Source organism: Erigeron canadensis, chromosome 4 (genome assembly GCF_010389155.1).
Source record: "Erigeron canadensis isolate Cc75 chromosome 4, C_canadensis_v1, whole genome shotgun sequence".
Taxonomy (NCBI): domain Eukaryota; kingdom Viridiplantae; phylum Streptophyta; class Magnoliopsida; order Asterales; family Asteraceae; genus Erigeron; species Erigeron canadensis.
The window spans coordinates 20,066,557-20,080,596 of record NC_057764.1 but is presented as its reverse complement, the minus strand read 5'-3'; the positions used below and the strand labels follow the sequence as shown (position 1 = coordinate 20,080,596).

General features: G+C 35.1%; 3 protein-coding genes across 3 annotated transcripts; all 3 read right to left on the bottom strand.

Annotated features, from left to right (window-relative positions):
- Window positions 1–768: 768 nt before the first annotated feature.
- LOC122597116 (secreted RxLR effector protein 161-like) lies at window positions 769–1,305 on the bottom strand. The gene has a single exon (XM_043769748.1). The coding sequence runs from the start codon at window positions 1,303–1,305 to the stop codon at window positions 769–771; it is 537 nt and encodes a 178-aa protein (XP_043625683.1).
- A 3,026-nt stretch (window positions 1,306–4,331) lies between these two features.
- LOC122597115 lies at window positions 4,332–8,184 on the bottom strand. The gene is made up of 3 exons (XM_043769747.1): window positions 7,986–8,184; window positions 6,305–7,897; window positions 4,332–6,256 (listed from the first exon to the last, which is right to left on the bottom strand). The coding sequence occupies exons 1-3, from the start codon at window positions 8,182–8,184 to the stop codon at window positions 4,332–4,334; spliced, it is 3,717 nt and encodes a 1,238-aa protein (XP_043625682.1).
- A 3,436-nt stretch (window positions 8,185–11,620) lies between these two features.
- On the bottom strand, window positions 11,621–12,604 carry LOC122596156 (VQ motif-containing protein 4). The gene has a single exon (XM_043768686.1). It carries the CDS (start codon window positions 12,519–12,521, stop codon window positions 11,895–11,897), a length of 627 nt encoding a protein of 208 aa, XP_043624621.1. The 5' UTR covers window positions 12,522–12,604; the 3' UTR covers window positions 11,621–11,894.
- Between the last annotated feature and the right edge of the window lie 1,436 nt (window positions 12,605–14,040).

Here is a 14,040-nt window from a genome sequence, read left to right as displayed (position 1 = left end):
GGTATTAAAGCATTGAAAAAGAGGAAAACCGGTAAAAGTAAATAGAAAAACCTGAATGCGTTTTGAAGAATGGATGAACTAATACTGGGATTCCAAAACTTGGATGTTATAATACCGGGATTCGTTTCTGATGAAAGAGTTTTGGATAAAGAAGAACTAAAACCGGGATTTTGGTGAAGAAAGCCGGTTTTGACTGAGAGAATACCGGTATTTGTGAAAGATAAAAATACTTAGAAAATTTTGCGAAAGGGTCAAATGACTTCAAAACCGGTTTATATAGTGGTCAAAACCGTTTATTTTATTTTATTTTTTTAATAGGAAAAGTTGGGAAACACATTATCAAAAGAGAGCACAGATATACACAAACTCCCCCTAGGAACATGCATTCAGATAAACAGATAGAAATCTACAGACTCCCCCTAGAATCATGTAATCTACCCTTGTTCTCCCCCTCAAACATTGCATGTAAAAAGCATGTAAACATACATCAAGTGTTTGAAAAAGAAAATAAACATAGATAGCATGACAGGATGGCAATTAAGCTTGAAGATTTAGCATACCCAACTTGGTTTTCAAAAAATTAAACCTTTGTTCATCTAAGGATTAAGTGAAAAGGTCCGCAAGTTGGTAGTCAGTAGGGACAAAGTAGAGTTCGATGTTACCTTTTTCGACGTGATCTTTTATGAAATGGTACCTTACATCGATATGCTTTGTCTTTGTATGCTGAACGGGATTGCAAGAAATTGCAATTACACTTTTGGAGTCACATTAGATCGGAATATGCTCATACTTAAAGCCATAGTCAGAGAGTTGAGTCTTCATCCACAGATTTTGACAACAACTAGCAGCAGCGACATATTCAGCTTCAACCGTTGAGCTAGAAACACAAGTTTGTTTCTTTGAAGACCACCCAACTAACTTGTCACCAAGGAATTGCACACTGCCAGAAGTGCTTTTGCGGTCTAACTTAAACCCTGCATGATCTGCATTTGAGAAATCACTTAATTCGAAACCGGTTTCTTTCGGGTACCATAAACCAAGCTTAATAGTGCTCTTAAGATACCGAAAGATTCGTTTAACAGCTTGAGCATGGCTGTCCATAGGGTTAGCTTGAAATCTAGCACACATACATGTTGCAAACATAATATCCGAGCGACTAGCAGTTAGATAAAGTAGGGATCCTATCATACTGCGATACAATTTCTGGTTAAACAGTTTTCCATGTAAATCAGCATGAATTTTGGTACGAACTTCCATGGGTGTCCCAATTGGTTGACAGTAAGACATATCAAACTTTTTCAGCATGTCAATAATTTATATATTTTGATAAATAAAAATACCGTTTGACAGTTGTTTGACTTGAAGACCAAGAAAAAAGTTTAATTCACCCATCATACTCATTTCGAAATGTTTAACCATTAGAGCAGCAAAGTTTTTGCAATATGTAGGATTAGTAGACCCGAATATGATGTCGTCAACATAGATTTGGATTAACAGAATATCATTACCTTGCTTTTTAATAAACAAGGTAGTGTCAATGGTACCTTTGGAGAATCCAGATCTCAGAAGATAAGTAGAGAGAGCATCATACCATGCACGAGGGGCTTGTTTTAGACCATAAAGAGCTTTATCTAACTTGTAGACATAAATCGGATGTTTTGGATCAACGAAGGCCTCAGGTTGCTCAACATAAACTTCTTCTTTCAAGATTCCATTGAGAAAAGCAGACTTGACATCCATTTGATAGACTGTGAAGTTCTTGAAGGCAGCATAGGCAAGAATATACGAATGGCCTCAATTCGAGCAATAGGAGCAAATGTTTCATCGTAATCCATACCGTCTTGTTGAGAAAAACCTTTGGCTACAAGGCGAGCCTTGTTACGAACAACAACACCACTTTCATCCTTCTTGTTTTTGAAGATCCACTTTGTCTTAATTGGTTCTTTGTGAGAATACGGATTTGGAACCAATTTCCACACTTCAAGACGCTCAAATTGTGATAATTCATCTTGCATAGCTTTCACCCAATCGGGATCTTGTAATGGGTCTTTGACGTTACTGGGTTCGACGATACTTAAGAAGTTGACAAATAAGCATTCGTTAGCGGAAGCAACACGAGTGGTCCGACCAGCATTTGGATCTCCAATAATTTGACTAGGCGGATGAGGAAGCATGGAGCGAGACCACTTTCGGGAGTGAGGAAGTGTTGCAGCCGGTACATTGTCCTCATCAGAATTGGTAAAGCCTTGAGAGTGTTGTTCAGTAACTTGCTCAAACGTGGGTTCAGCAGGTAGAATCATGGTTTCTTCTTCTTCAGATCTAGTGCTATTTGCTTGAGAGGATGCAAGAGGTGGAGAAGTGATAGTAGAGTCAAAGGAAGATGATGCGATTGTTGCAGGAGAATTTTCAATGGGTGGAGGAGTTAACACAGGTGAGGTAGATGAGGGAGATGAACTTTGTTGATCAGAAGATGAGCTCTCAGTTTGATTGATATTGATACCAGAATTATCGGACATAGATGATGTAGGAGGTGTTTGAGAAGGGTGATCATGATAGAATTCGTCAAAAACAGTATCTAACTCGGCGGACGTTGGAGTTGGAAAGGAATTCATCAGAGGGGAGATAGAGTTAGGGGCGGAAGTTTGTGGATAAGAATGAACAGGAGGAGAAAAGTTTTGTTCAAGAAACATTCCTGAAAGTTCGTCAAATTTAACATTCATACTTTCCTGAATTCTCTTGGTGCGACTGTTGTACACACGATAAGCAATTGATTCCCTAGAATAACCAATAAAGTAAGTTTCATCTCCTTTTGGTTCAAACTTTCCAAGATTATCATGATCATTTAGAACATAGCACACACAACCAAAGATATGGAAGAAATTCACATTTGGTTTTCTACTGTTGATGACTTCATATGGAGTTTTACTAAACCTCTTGTTGATGATTGATCGATTTTGGGTAAAACATGTTGTAGCAATAGCTTCGGCCCATAAGTTAGGAGGAAGACGGGAATGGGCAAGCATAGTTCTTGCAGCTTCAACAAGAGTACGATTACGACGCTCAACTACTCCATTTTGTTGAGGTGTACGCACAGTGGAGAATTGATGAGTGATGCTCACTGAGGAGAAGAAATTTTCAAGAGTGGCATTCTTGAATTCGGTACCGTTGTCACAGCGAACAATACGAACAGTGGATTGGAGGTTAACTTCAGTTCGTTTTATGAAGTCGATGATGACTTGAGGAGCGTCACTCTTTTCATGAAGAAAGTAAACCCAAGTATAACGAGAGTAGTCATCAACAATAACCAGAATGTAACGTTTCCTATTGATGCTTTGAACACGCATGGGACCACATAAATCCATGTGGAGAAGATGAAGAGGGGCTTCAGTGCTCAAGTATTTCTTTGGACGATGAGACGCTTTCTTAAGTTTACCAACGGCACATGCAGACCAAACATGATTGGTGTCATATTTGAAGTCAGGTAGACCATCAACAAGCTGTTTGTCTACAAGAACATTGATAGTATGAAAGTTAAGATGAGAAAGGCGTCTATGCCATAACCAAGATTGTTGTGCTGAGGCTTTTGAAAGAAGGCAAATCTCAGAAGAAGGAGAACGAATGTTATTCAGATCTATGGTAAATAGGTTGTCATCCCTGGACCCAGTGAGAATATCAATTCCGTCTTCAATTTGTACTTTGCACTCATATCTTTTGAAAAGAACTTGAAGATCGTTGTCACAGAATTGACCAACACTGAAGACATTGTGACCAAGACCTTCAACATATGAAACACGTTTGATAGTGATCCCATTCTGAATAATGTCACCATAACCAAGTATAGGAGCAATATGATCATTTCCAAAACGGACTGTGCCCATAAACTTTTCAACAAAGTTCCGAAGTAGGGATTTATTGCCAGTCATGTGTCTGGAACATCCGGAGTCGATATACCAGACACAAATAAGAAATTCCTGTCAAAACAGGAGGTATGGGTTTAGGTCCCCACTTAAACTGGGTCCATAAGTGGTTAGAGGATTATGCGGAATAAAGTAAGATAACAGGAAGATATAGGATCATAGAAACAGAAACATGAACATAACATGACTGAAGATGCATATATAACATAACAAGCACACAACATATCCAACCATTTATTGAAAAATAAAGGCACACATAAACGATTTCAAACAGAAAGTACAAATTACAGACAAAGGAATATGAAAATGTTTTCAGAAGGATGAAAATTAATCGGAGCTAGTCCTACAAGACTTGAAACTATCTAGAGAACTAGTGCTACGCCAAACCCAAACTTGTTTCTCAGAAGGTGACTTTTAATCAGACTTGACTTTCCTAGATGCATGTAAATGTCTATCTTTAGGAAGCCAAACACTTCGACAGTTTAAGCACAAGTCACCTGAAACATGAATAGTTTTAGAATTAGAAGAAGACTGTTTATGATTGTACACATTTGGTTTTCTGTTGAAAGTTTTATTGACAGATGACACTTGTTTCTTTGGAGTGGAAGAAAACCATCCATATTGATCTTGGTATCTAGTTATTCCTACAGCTTCATCTCTAAAAACTTTTAAAGTGCACCTAGGGGTGGTTAGAGATTGTTTAGGGTAGCTAGAAAACTTTTGATCCTTGTGTTGCTTTTGGAGTTTCATTTTAGTTTTGGGAGATGGATTAGTGACCACGGTAGGAGTCTGGGGTTCGGTTTTGTTCTTGCAGCTATCAGGCAACATCTTTGAACTGGTAATGATGATCTTTTGTTTTGGTGTCTTCCTTGGTAATGAAGCTGCTTTTGAGGGATGTGAGGGTGGAGTCTTCTTCAAAGAAGGTTTGTTCTTCTTAACAAATTTATTTTCAAAATCTGGATCATAAGTATTATTTTCTTCCAAAAATGTGTTTAGATCAAGGATTTTAGAAATATTTAGATCAAAACCGTTGTTCTTTGAATCGGAATCCACAGTCACATTAGGGACAGTAGTTTTCAGAGGTCTGGAAGTCTCTTTGTATGAGGTTGATGCATTGTCATTTTGAACAACGGGTTGTTGGCTCATTAGATCTTGAATGATTTTACAGTATCGCTTTTCTCTTGTTTCAAAAAGAGTTGACTTGATTTGAAGTTCCTTTTTGACTTTTTCTAATGAGATGTTCAATGCATCAATTTCATCCAAATATACTTGGACATTTATTTGAGAGGTGGTCGAGTTGATGGAAGAGCATGAAGTATCGGTAGATGACTTTGACTCATGTGATGAATTAGGTGGAGTCAAATTGGACACAAGTTTTGAAAATTGACCTGATGACAGTAACTTTGTTGCTTTTTTAGTGTTGTTATCCACAAAAGCTTGAAGTATAATGTTCTTATACTCCATTTCCATCTTAAGTTTATTGAGTTCAGTGAGCAAATTCAGTCTTTGATTTCTCTCAAATTCATATTGTTTGGAAAGAGAGTTAAACTCGTTACAATAAGACTCGGTTTCCTCAGAAAACTTAAGTGGCTCAGTATCAAAGAGATTTGGAAAAATGTGTTCAATTTTATCCACCGACATTTGTTCGTCATAGTCTTCATCATACACACAATCAATGTTAGAAACACAATCATCTTCAGTTTGAATGGCAACAGAGTTGGTCTTAATAGAATCCCAGTAAATGTGTTCAATTTTATCCACCGACATTTGTTCATCATACTCTTCATCATACACACAATCAATGTTAGAAACACAATCATCTTCAGTTTGAATGGCAACAGAGTTGGTCTTAATAGAATCCCAGTTGGGTTGCACAGAGACATCCTCAATGTCACACACTTCATCATTTAAAGAGCAATTGGTGGGATTCACAATGACACACATTAGTTGACTAAGATCAGTACAGTCATAAACAACACTTGATGAGCTATTGGGGACAGATATGTTATGGTGATTTTGAAACAAAAGCGCATTTATCACATCTTGTTTTTCATTTAGAATTTGTTTCAAATCTTTTATTTGTTTTTCCAAAACACTTTGTGGAATATATGGTCGAACTGGAGCTGGTTTTGGAAGAACGATTTCTTTTTCAGGTTTGGACTCACTTGTATGAACAACAGATTGTTTTTCAGTTGAGTCTTCACTTGAGTTTTCATCCAGTTCGACTATAATAACAGAGTGTTTTTTAATTTTAGGACAAAGTGGAAGATTAAACAAATCATATGAATCATTGATATGATCATAGTTAATTTTGGTTTCACATTTGGATAACTGTTCTTCTGTATCAAAATCATCATAACTAGGTCAAACAAATTGACTGAGCAAACCATATCGCATCATGTTTTCATCATACAGGGGTGGTACAATGAGTTGACCCGTGATTAAGTTCTTTGGATCTTCAAATCCTAACCCTTTAGTAAAATCATCAAAATCTCTTGGTTTGTTTAAAAAGATTTGCTTGTTGGATTGATCAATTCTATAAACCTTAACTTTATAAAACTTGATTTCATCAGTGAGTTCATCAATTTTAATTTCAAGTTTTTGGTTCTGAGAATCTTTGATGCAACATGCATGATTTAAATCAGAAATTAAATTTTGTAATTCTTTCACAGAAGGGTTGGAATCGTTGATCTTAGACTGAAGAGCTTCAAGATCTTCGGCCAAAGCATTTGTTCTAAACATTTCACTTGATTGAGCAATTTTTAATTCTTTGACATGTTTGTTTAGTTCAAATACTTTGAGCTCAAGTTCTTGATTAGCAAGATGTAATTCAGAAGAAGCAGTAAAAGAAACCAATGCATTATTAGTTAAAAGATCTTTAAAGTCCTTTTGAAGGATTTGAAATTTGTTTTGAATATCAGTTAAAGAGTTTTCTTTTTCTTGTAAAGCATTGGTTAAGTTAGCTACTTCTTCTTTTAGAGAGGTATTTGTGCGAGCAGTTTGTTCACATTCATGCAATAATTGTTCTAAAGCAAGTTTTGGAAATTCGCATACCTCATCATCATCAGTCTCAGATTTGTTACCTTCATCTTCCAGCTCATTGGAACGCTTGATCTTAGTCATGAAGCACACATTAACAGCAAGTTGTTCTGTTTCTTCATCAGAGAGATGTAGCCATTTATCATCTTCAGCAAGAAGAGCGACACCACTTTCTTGTTGCTTTACTAGCATGAGTTTGTTTTGATAGTAGGTCGAGTTCTTCTGACGAGGCTTGGTACAATTGATTGCTAGATGACCAGTTTGTCCACAGTTGTAGCATTTCCTTTCTTCAGGTTTCCTTTCAGCAACTTTCTTCTCAAATGATCTTGGAGTTTCAAACTTCTTTTCACCAGTTGTGCTTCCCGGATAATAATCAAATTTGGGAGCTTGGTTGTTCTTGACATAAGATGAAACAGAAGATGTTCGAAGCTGATTATTGGTCGGCCTCCTTGTCATATACTTTTTCTTGAAGGATCGAGTTAAATATGCAACGTCTCTGTACATCTCCTTTTCTTTGTCATCCATGTTGACTTCGATGAGGTCATTATCACCAAATTCAGAAAAGGTGTCTTCAACATTTGAGTTTATGGAGAGATGTGACATTCTGTTGGCCACAAGAGCAAGAGGATCAGAAGAGGAACTTTCTTGAATTTTTGCTTGTTGTTTCAGGACAACTTTTTCATTCAATCTCAACTTCTCATAGAGATTGTGAATGTTGAGCTTGTTGAAGTCTGGTTGAACATTTATCTGTGTGCCATAAGGTTCCCAGACTTCTTCTAAGCATCGGAGAAACTTCACATTGAGCTCAATCTCTGTTTTGTTCACCTTTTCTTTCCTTAAATCATTGATCACATTGCATAATCGATCATATGTTTTCACTAATGGTTCCCCCTTCAAGTTCATCCCATATTTCTTTCCCAGTGGTATAGGAATCAACGTTTCTATAGATCTCATTTGGAAGAGCAAAGTACAGATATGTAACAGCAAGATCATCTGCTTGGGATCGGTTTCTCTGTGTGGTATTCTAACTTTGAGGTGGTAGAAGTTCTTTAGTTACGAGATTTCTGTGAACAGCAAGTCCTTCTTTGCGAGATGTTTTTACATCAGCACCATTAGGTTGTTTAGCAACCCAGTTCAGAAAACGATTTCTCCATTGGGGATAGCAGTCACGATAGAGGACAGGTGGGCGAGATTCGGAACCGATGATTAAGGAGTCTTGAGTAGCCATTACACAGTGTGAGGAACTAGTATTCAAGCTGAAAATTGAGCAGCGTAACTTTTCCACAAAATTGATGAAAAGAGCACTAATACCGGTTTTGATGTAAACCAGGTATTACAACACACAACCACACAGCAAAGCACGACAGAAACCGGTTTTTCAGAAATGGAAGAACTAATACCGGTATTCGTATGTAAGAATACCGGTTTTTAGGAAACCAATTGAACAGAGTATTGGTTAAGAAAAATGATTAATGGAGGAACTAATACCGGTTTTGGAGTAAACCAGGTATTAATACATTCAAAGCACAACTACAACCAACAATCCTTTACTAAAACTGGTATTCAATAATAAGGGAACTAATACCGGTTTTCTTCGAGAAATTTCAAGATTATAACAGCTTGAAAATTAGATATTAGAAGAACAAATACCGGTTTTGAGATAAACCAGGTATTATAACATATAAAGTAGTATTGAAGAACTAATACCAGTATTCTGAAGAAAACAGAAAACCGGTTTTCTGAAAATAAAATTAAGATAATAACGAGAATTAACTATTTATGAATGAGAGAACAAATACCGGTTTTGGTGTAAACCAAGTATTTTTATTACAATTAAAAGTAATTGAGACAATGAAAACCAGTATGGAACCCGGTTTTAGTACAAGCAACTCCCGACAGAAACCCGGTTTTAGAACTACTAAACAAAACCGGGATGAAATCCGGTATTTGGATCAGAAGCTTAAAAAATTGATTTCAAGACATTGTGATTTGAGTTAGGATTTGATACTTTATGGGTGATATCTTGGGATGATAATGAGTGGATTAGCACAAGAAATTCGATTACTTTAACATGGTAAAGGGGAAAAGATTGAGGATTTCGGAAAGGAAATAAAAACACAAGTTAGCACAAGGATGAACAAAATCAAGCAATGGATCTCTCACACGTTGTGATTTTGCTCTGATACCAAGTGTAAACTATGCTAAAATGTGTAGTGAACCTTTATATGAAATGGGAAAGTAGGTATTTAGAGAGAAAGTAGGTATTAGAACATGCAATAATTAATTGGGCAAAAGGTTAAGTTTCATTTCATGTGGGGGGTTTATATAGGCATATAAATTGTACTTAAACCCCCTTCATAATTACAAACAAGTACATAGTTAATTACATGATAAATCCTTCAACAAATCTTTAATAAACACAAAGGACAATACAAATGCTAATATACAAAACACGCACTACAAAATATAAAGCTAACCCATAAAATAGTATAAGAATACATTATGTATGCAACACTTTGTTCTATTCCAAAGCTAAAGTGCAAGGTGAATGAAAAGCAATAAGATTGACTTTCTTTCCGGGTGACTTATAATCGAAGTGTAGTTGACTTTAAAATGTTATCTCAAACAAAAGCATTGTAAAGGTCGACTTATGCATATATTCTCTTCACAATTTAATTAAATCGGAGAAAAAATTTAATTAAATAGGAGAAAAAGAAAAAACAAAGAAGTTGAGAAATTTACTTGCTAAATTGTTTATAATTTATGTATTTTATGTGCTTAAAGTCGTAAGTACATTAGATAATTGAGTGTCAATATCAAACATAAAACTAGCATATTGACATAGATGGTCAAACAATGAGCACCAACCATATGGGCATCAACAACTAATCAAGATAGAGACATATGATTGGCAAAATTGAGGATGACCCAAACACACCACATGAAAGTTTTCAAATCAAATGACCCACAAATCCCTATCCCTTTAGGTCCAATCTCCACTCAAATCACACCCACACAAGTACATACATATTTTGTTTTTCTAGTCAAACAAATAAAAAAGAATTCACTAAGATATTTTTCTTTATAACTTATAAACATCAAACCTACAAGTTACGTTTTCAAACTTGTAATTTGAAGTTTCTAGGTGTGTAAATGCAACAAAAAGGACCACCACTTCAACCAAAAATGAGTGTTATCAATCATTCATGCCTTGCACCACTTCTTTCTTGCCTTTCATCATCACAAGCTTCCACTTTCCCTACCATTTCACTTTCTCATGTCTTTATTCATTATGCTTTGGTCTCTTTTATATGTTTTGAGGTCAAAAAGTGGACTTGAGTATGTTGAGATATGTCGAAAGCAAGTACCCATTACATGATTTACATGCCAAATTTCAAAGGTACTAACTAAAAGGCATTCTTGACTTTGGTTTTACATTTGTAACAATATTATCCTTTGGATTCCATATCTAGAGTAGGCAATGCTTATCTATAACTAGTTCATACATTCTTCATAAGCCATATGGTCCCTTTAATGTTTTTTCTTTACTTTGGAAGAACTTTTACTCCCTCTTATGAACAAATCCAGCTATGGTTTGAAATTTTTTTCAGATGGGTTAACTATTAAAAATAAAAATAAAAAATTTGAATTCGAAATTCACATTTATGTCAAGCTTTAATGAACTCCAAGAACATACCAACAAATATATACAATAAAAGTCTTGTTCATTCAATATGGTTCTTGGTGCTTCCTATTAAGAATTGGTCAAATTCAATACCTACAATATCCTTCATATGAATTATTCAATTCAACCGTTTGTCAACAATCTAACACACTATTTAATAAAAACAACAAACATTTTTATGAGCATATTAATACCATAAAATTTTACTTAAATATCATCAATTAATAGAATAGTAAATTTTTTTATTTAAATATCATCATAAAACTCTTCTACTGCTATTTCATGACAAACACATACAAAAATATAGTAATTTTTTTTACTCTTTTTCACTCGCTCAATAAAATTGACCCTTTTGTAATTTAGCATCTTTTTCAACCTTCACAAACATACAATTCTCGATACAAAATGTACATTGCTTGTTGCAACATGGAAAAAAATTGTCCTGAGGTGGTACCTTTCTCCATCGATATTTACTAAATTGACTTGTACCTTGATGCATAGGAATTTGTACCTTTGCATTGGATTTGGTCACTATGACAATTTAACCCAATTGACAAATGACAACACAAAGAACAGAAAAATTGTTAGTATTTCTTATTCACGGCTATCTGGCTATCTCATCCATTTTACACTCGTTTCACAAGTACAAATAAAATATTAAAATGTAGAACAATTCTTTCCAAACCATAATTTTTATATTATCATACAATGAATTGCAAGATTAACTTTTACTATACTAGAAAAAATAACTAGAAAAATGATGGGTGCTTTTGGTGATTTACAAAGTAGGAACTAGAAACTATATGTGTGTTTATACTTGTGAAATACCGAAAATATAAACTCATTTTTATCTTAAGTTAGGTTACACCAGAAATATAGATTATCTGGATGAAATACCGAAATCTTAATACACTATTAGAGTATAGACACATTTCTGAAACTGGGCTTGAAATCGAGAACACAATTACACAAGTAAAAATGGTACGAACATGTACATTAAATAAGAGCAAAAAATATTTCATGGTAAAACTCCTCTTTTTCTCACAACACTGCATTAGTGCCTTGTACATTGTTCATTGCAAGTTGTAACTTTTCTGACTAGGTCAATATTATTTTTATTTTTTTTTACCTTCTTTTACCTCCAAATTTTGACCAATTTGTTACAGAAAATTCAGCTCAACTACTACATTAAAAACAATTACATTAACAATCATTAAAAAAAAAAGTAAAAAAAAATTAAAACTCATTAACATTCAAGATGAACCTGATGACACCCTAGGTGATGTTACCGGAAACAAAGGTAAAAGTCGGGGCTCCGAATCTCTCCTCGGAGTATTCGCCGGCGATGGATGTAAATAAAAACCCTTTTTAGCAATCGCTTTATCTTCAGCTTCAACGTTCAAATTTGAGCCATCTCCGGTCACCGGAGACCTAAAAAGATCAGGCACAAGTGGTGTCACCGGACTAAGAGCCAACCCTGGAAAGTTAAGAATTCCGGGGGATAGTATCTCCGGCGTACTGGGTCTTCTTGGCGACCCAGAAAACCCCGACCCGTTTACAAATCCGGGTACTAAAGGACTGATCTTGAAATTCTTCATACTGTTTCTTCTTTCGTATAGTTTTGATGTGGGTTTTTTGTTCTGACCCGTTTTCATTGGAGGAATTGGGTTTCGGGTTGGTGGATCGGGTCGGGTTGAAGCAGCTTTGACTGTTTCTGAGGATCCGGTTAGCATTTGGACAACTTTCTTGAAAGAAGTAGTGTCAGCTTGGACAAAAGTAGTTGGGTAGGCGTTATTCGGGTCGGATCTTGGGATTGGTGTTGATGGTGGTGATGGGTTTTTTGTGGTATCTGTAGGTCTAGGTGAACATTTGTTCTCCATTTTTTTTTTTAGAGAAAGAAATGGAGAAAAAAAGTGTGTGTTTTTGTGTGAAATTTGGAAAGATTGAAAAACAAGATGAAATGAGAAAAAATGGTTTGGCTTTTAATTTGTTTTGATTTGGTAGGAAATGTATTGGTGGGACTTAATTTGGATCTACTGCTCTTTTAACTTTGCTTACTCGCATCTATGAGAGAGTCAACAATACTTCGGTAGTTGGGTTGGACCAAGTAGTTTTTTTGACTATTGATGCCGACTTGAAAAGGTTGTTTGGTCTAATGACCGTTTTATGTTTAACGTTTGAATTAATGATTAGTTAAGAAAAATGAATGTTTTAGTTGCCTAATTAGTTTGCCAATTTGACAAAATGGTCATCATTTAAGCCACGTAGTTATGCAAGCTTATTCGTTAAAATATGTAATTCTCTCTCGACAAGATATGTAATTCTGTCTTGACAAGATGATGATGTTTGTTAGGATATCAATACCATATTGGTTAAGTGATAAGTGATGGTGTTTGAAAATCTTATGTTTTAGAAAGTATTTAAGAAATGATGGGTCTATAAACGAATGAGATTTTCTCATGGGGATCGTAAACCCTTACGACGATGGTTCTCTACTAAGGTTATGGCGAGCGGTGGCTTGTTAACAACGGAAATTTCTTCATTAATGGTATTATCATAATGGGATCAGAAGGGAGTCAAAATTGGGCGTTCGATAGGAATTTAACAGATATGAGGAAAGGTATAAACGGGCGATCAAATATAGCAGATGTGGATAAATCTTTACGTCAATCTTTTTTCAAATATCCCTTGGAAGGTGATGACTAAAGATCTCTTACTCACGTCACACATGGGAAAAGATAGCTTGATGAGTATATTCCTTTAAAGGTATCCAAATCAGGCTCTTGATTTGGCTTTGTTCGTGTTGTAAGGGTTACAAACATGATTAATCTTATTGATAACCTTAAAACTGTTTTGATGGAGAGTATTAATCCCTTTCTAGATGTGGTTAGATTTTCAAGAGTAGAGCATTATCGTAAACAGAGTTTGCTTTCAAAAATTCCAATTGTATATATTAAAGCTCATGAAGTATAGGGGCATAGGGCACACTAAAAAGTGGAGAGTTTTTAAAATTCACAATTTTATGTGTGAACTTTTATATTTAATTTGTAACACTATTTTTATCCACACTAATTATAATAGTTAGCGTCGACAAAAGTAGTGTGACAAATTAAACATGAAAGTTCACACATAAAATTTTGAATTTTTAAAACTTCTCACTTTTTGGTGTAGATAACTATCTATACACTTTTAGTTTAATAGTTTTACATATATAAAAAGGTGACAAACTTTTATTATTTGCTTATGCTAACTAAAATTATAGATAATTATAATATTATTTGTAATGTGTACTTATATGTGGACATTGTTGCAGGGTACAATAAGGCTGAAGCTAATGATCAATCTAAAACTGAATAGAAAAGTATCACCTTAGACGATATGAATTGCATAGGGGTTTCG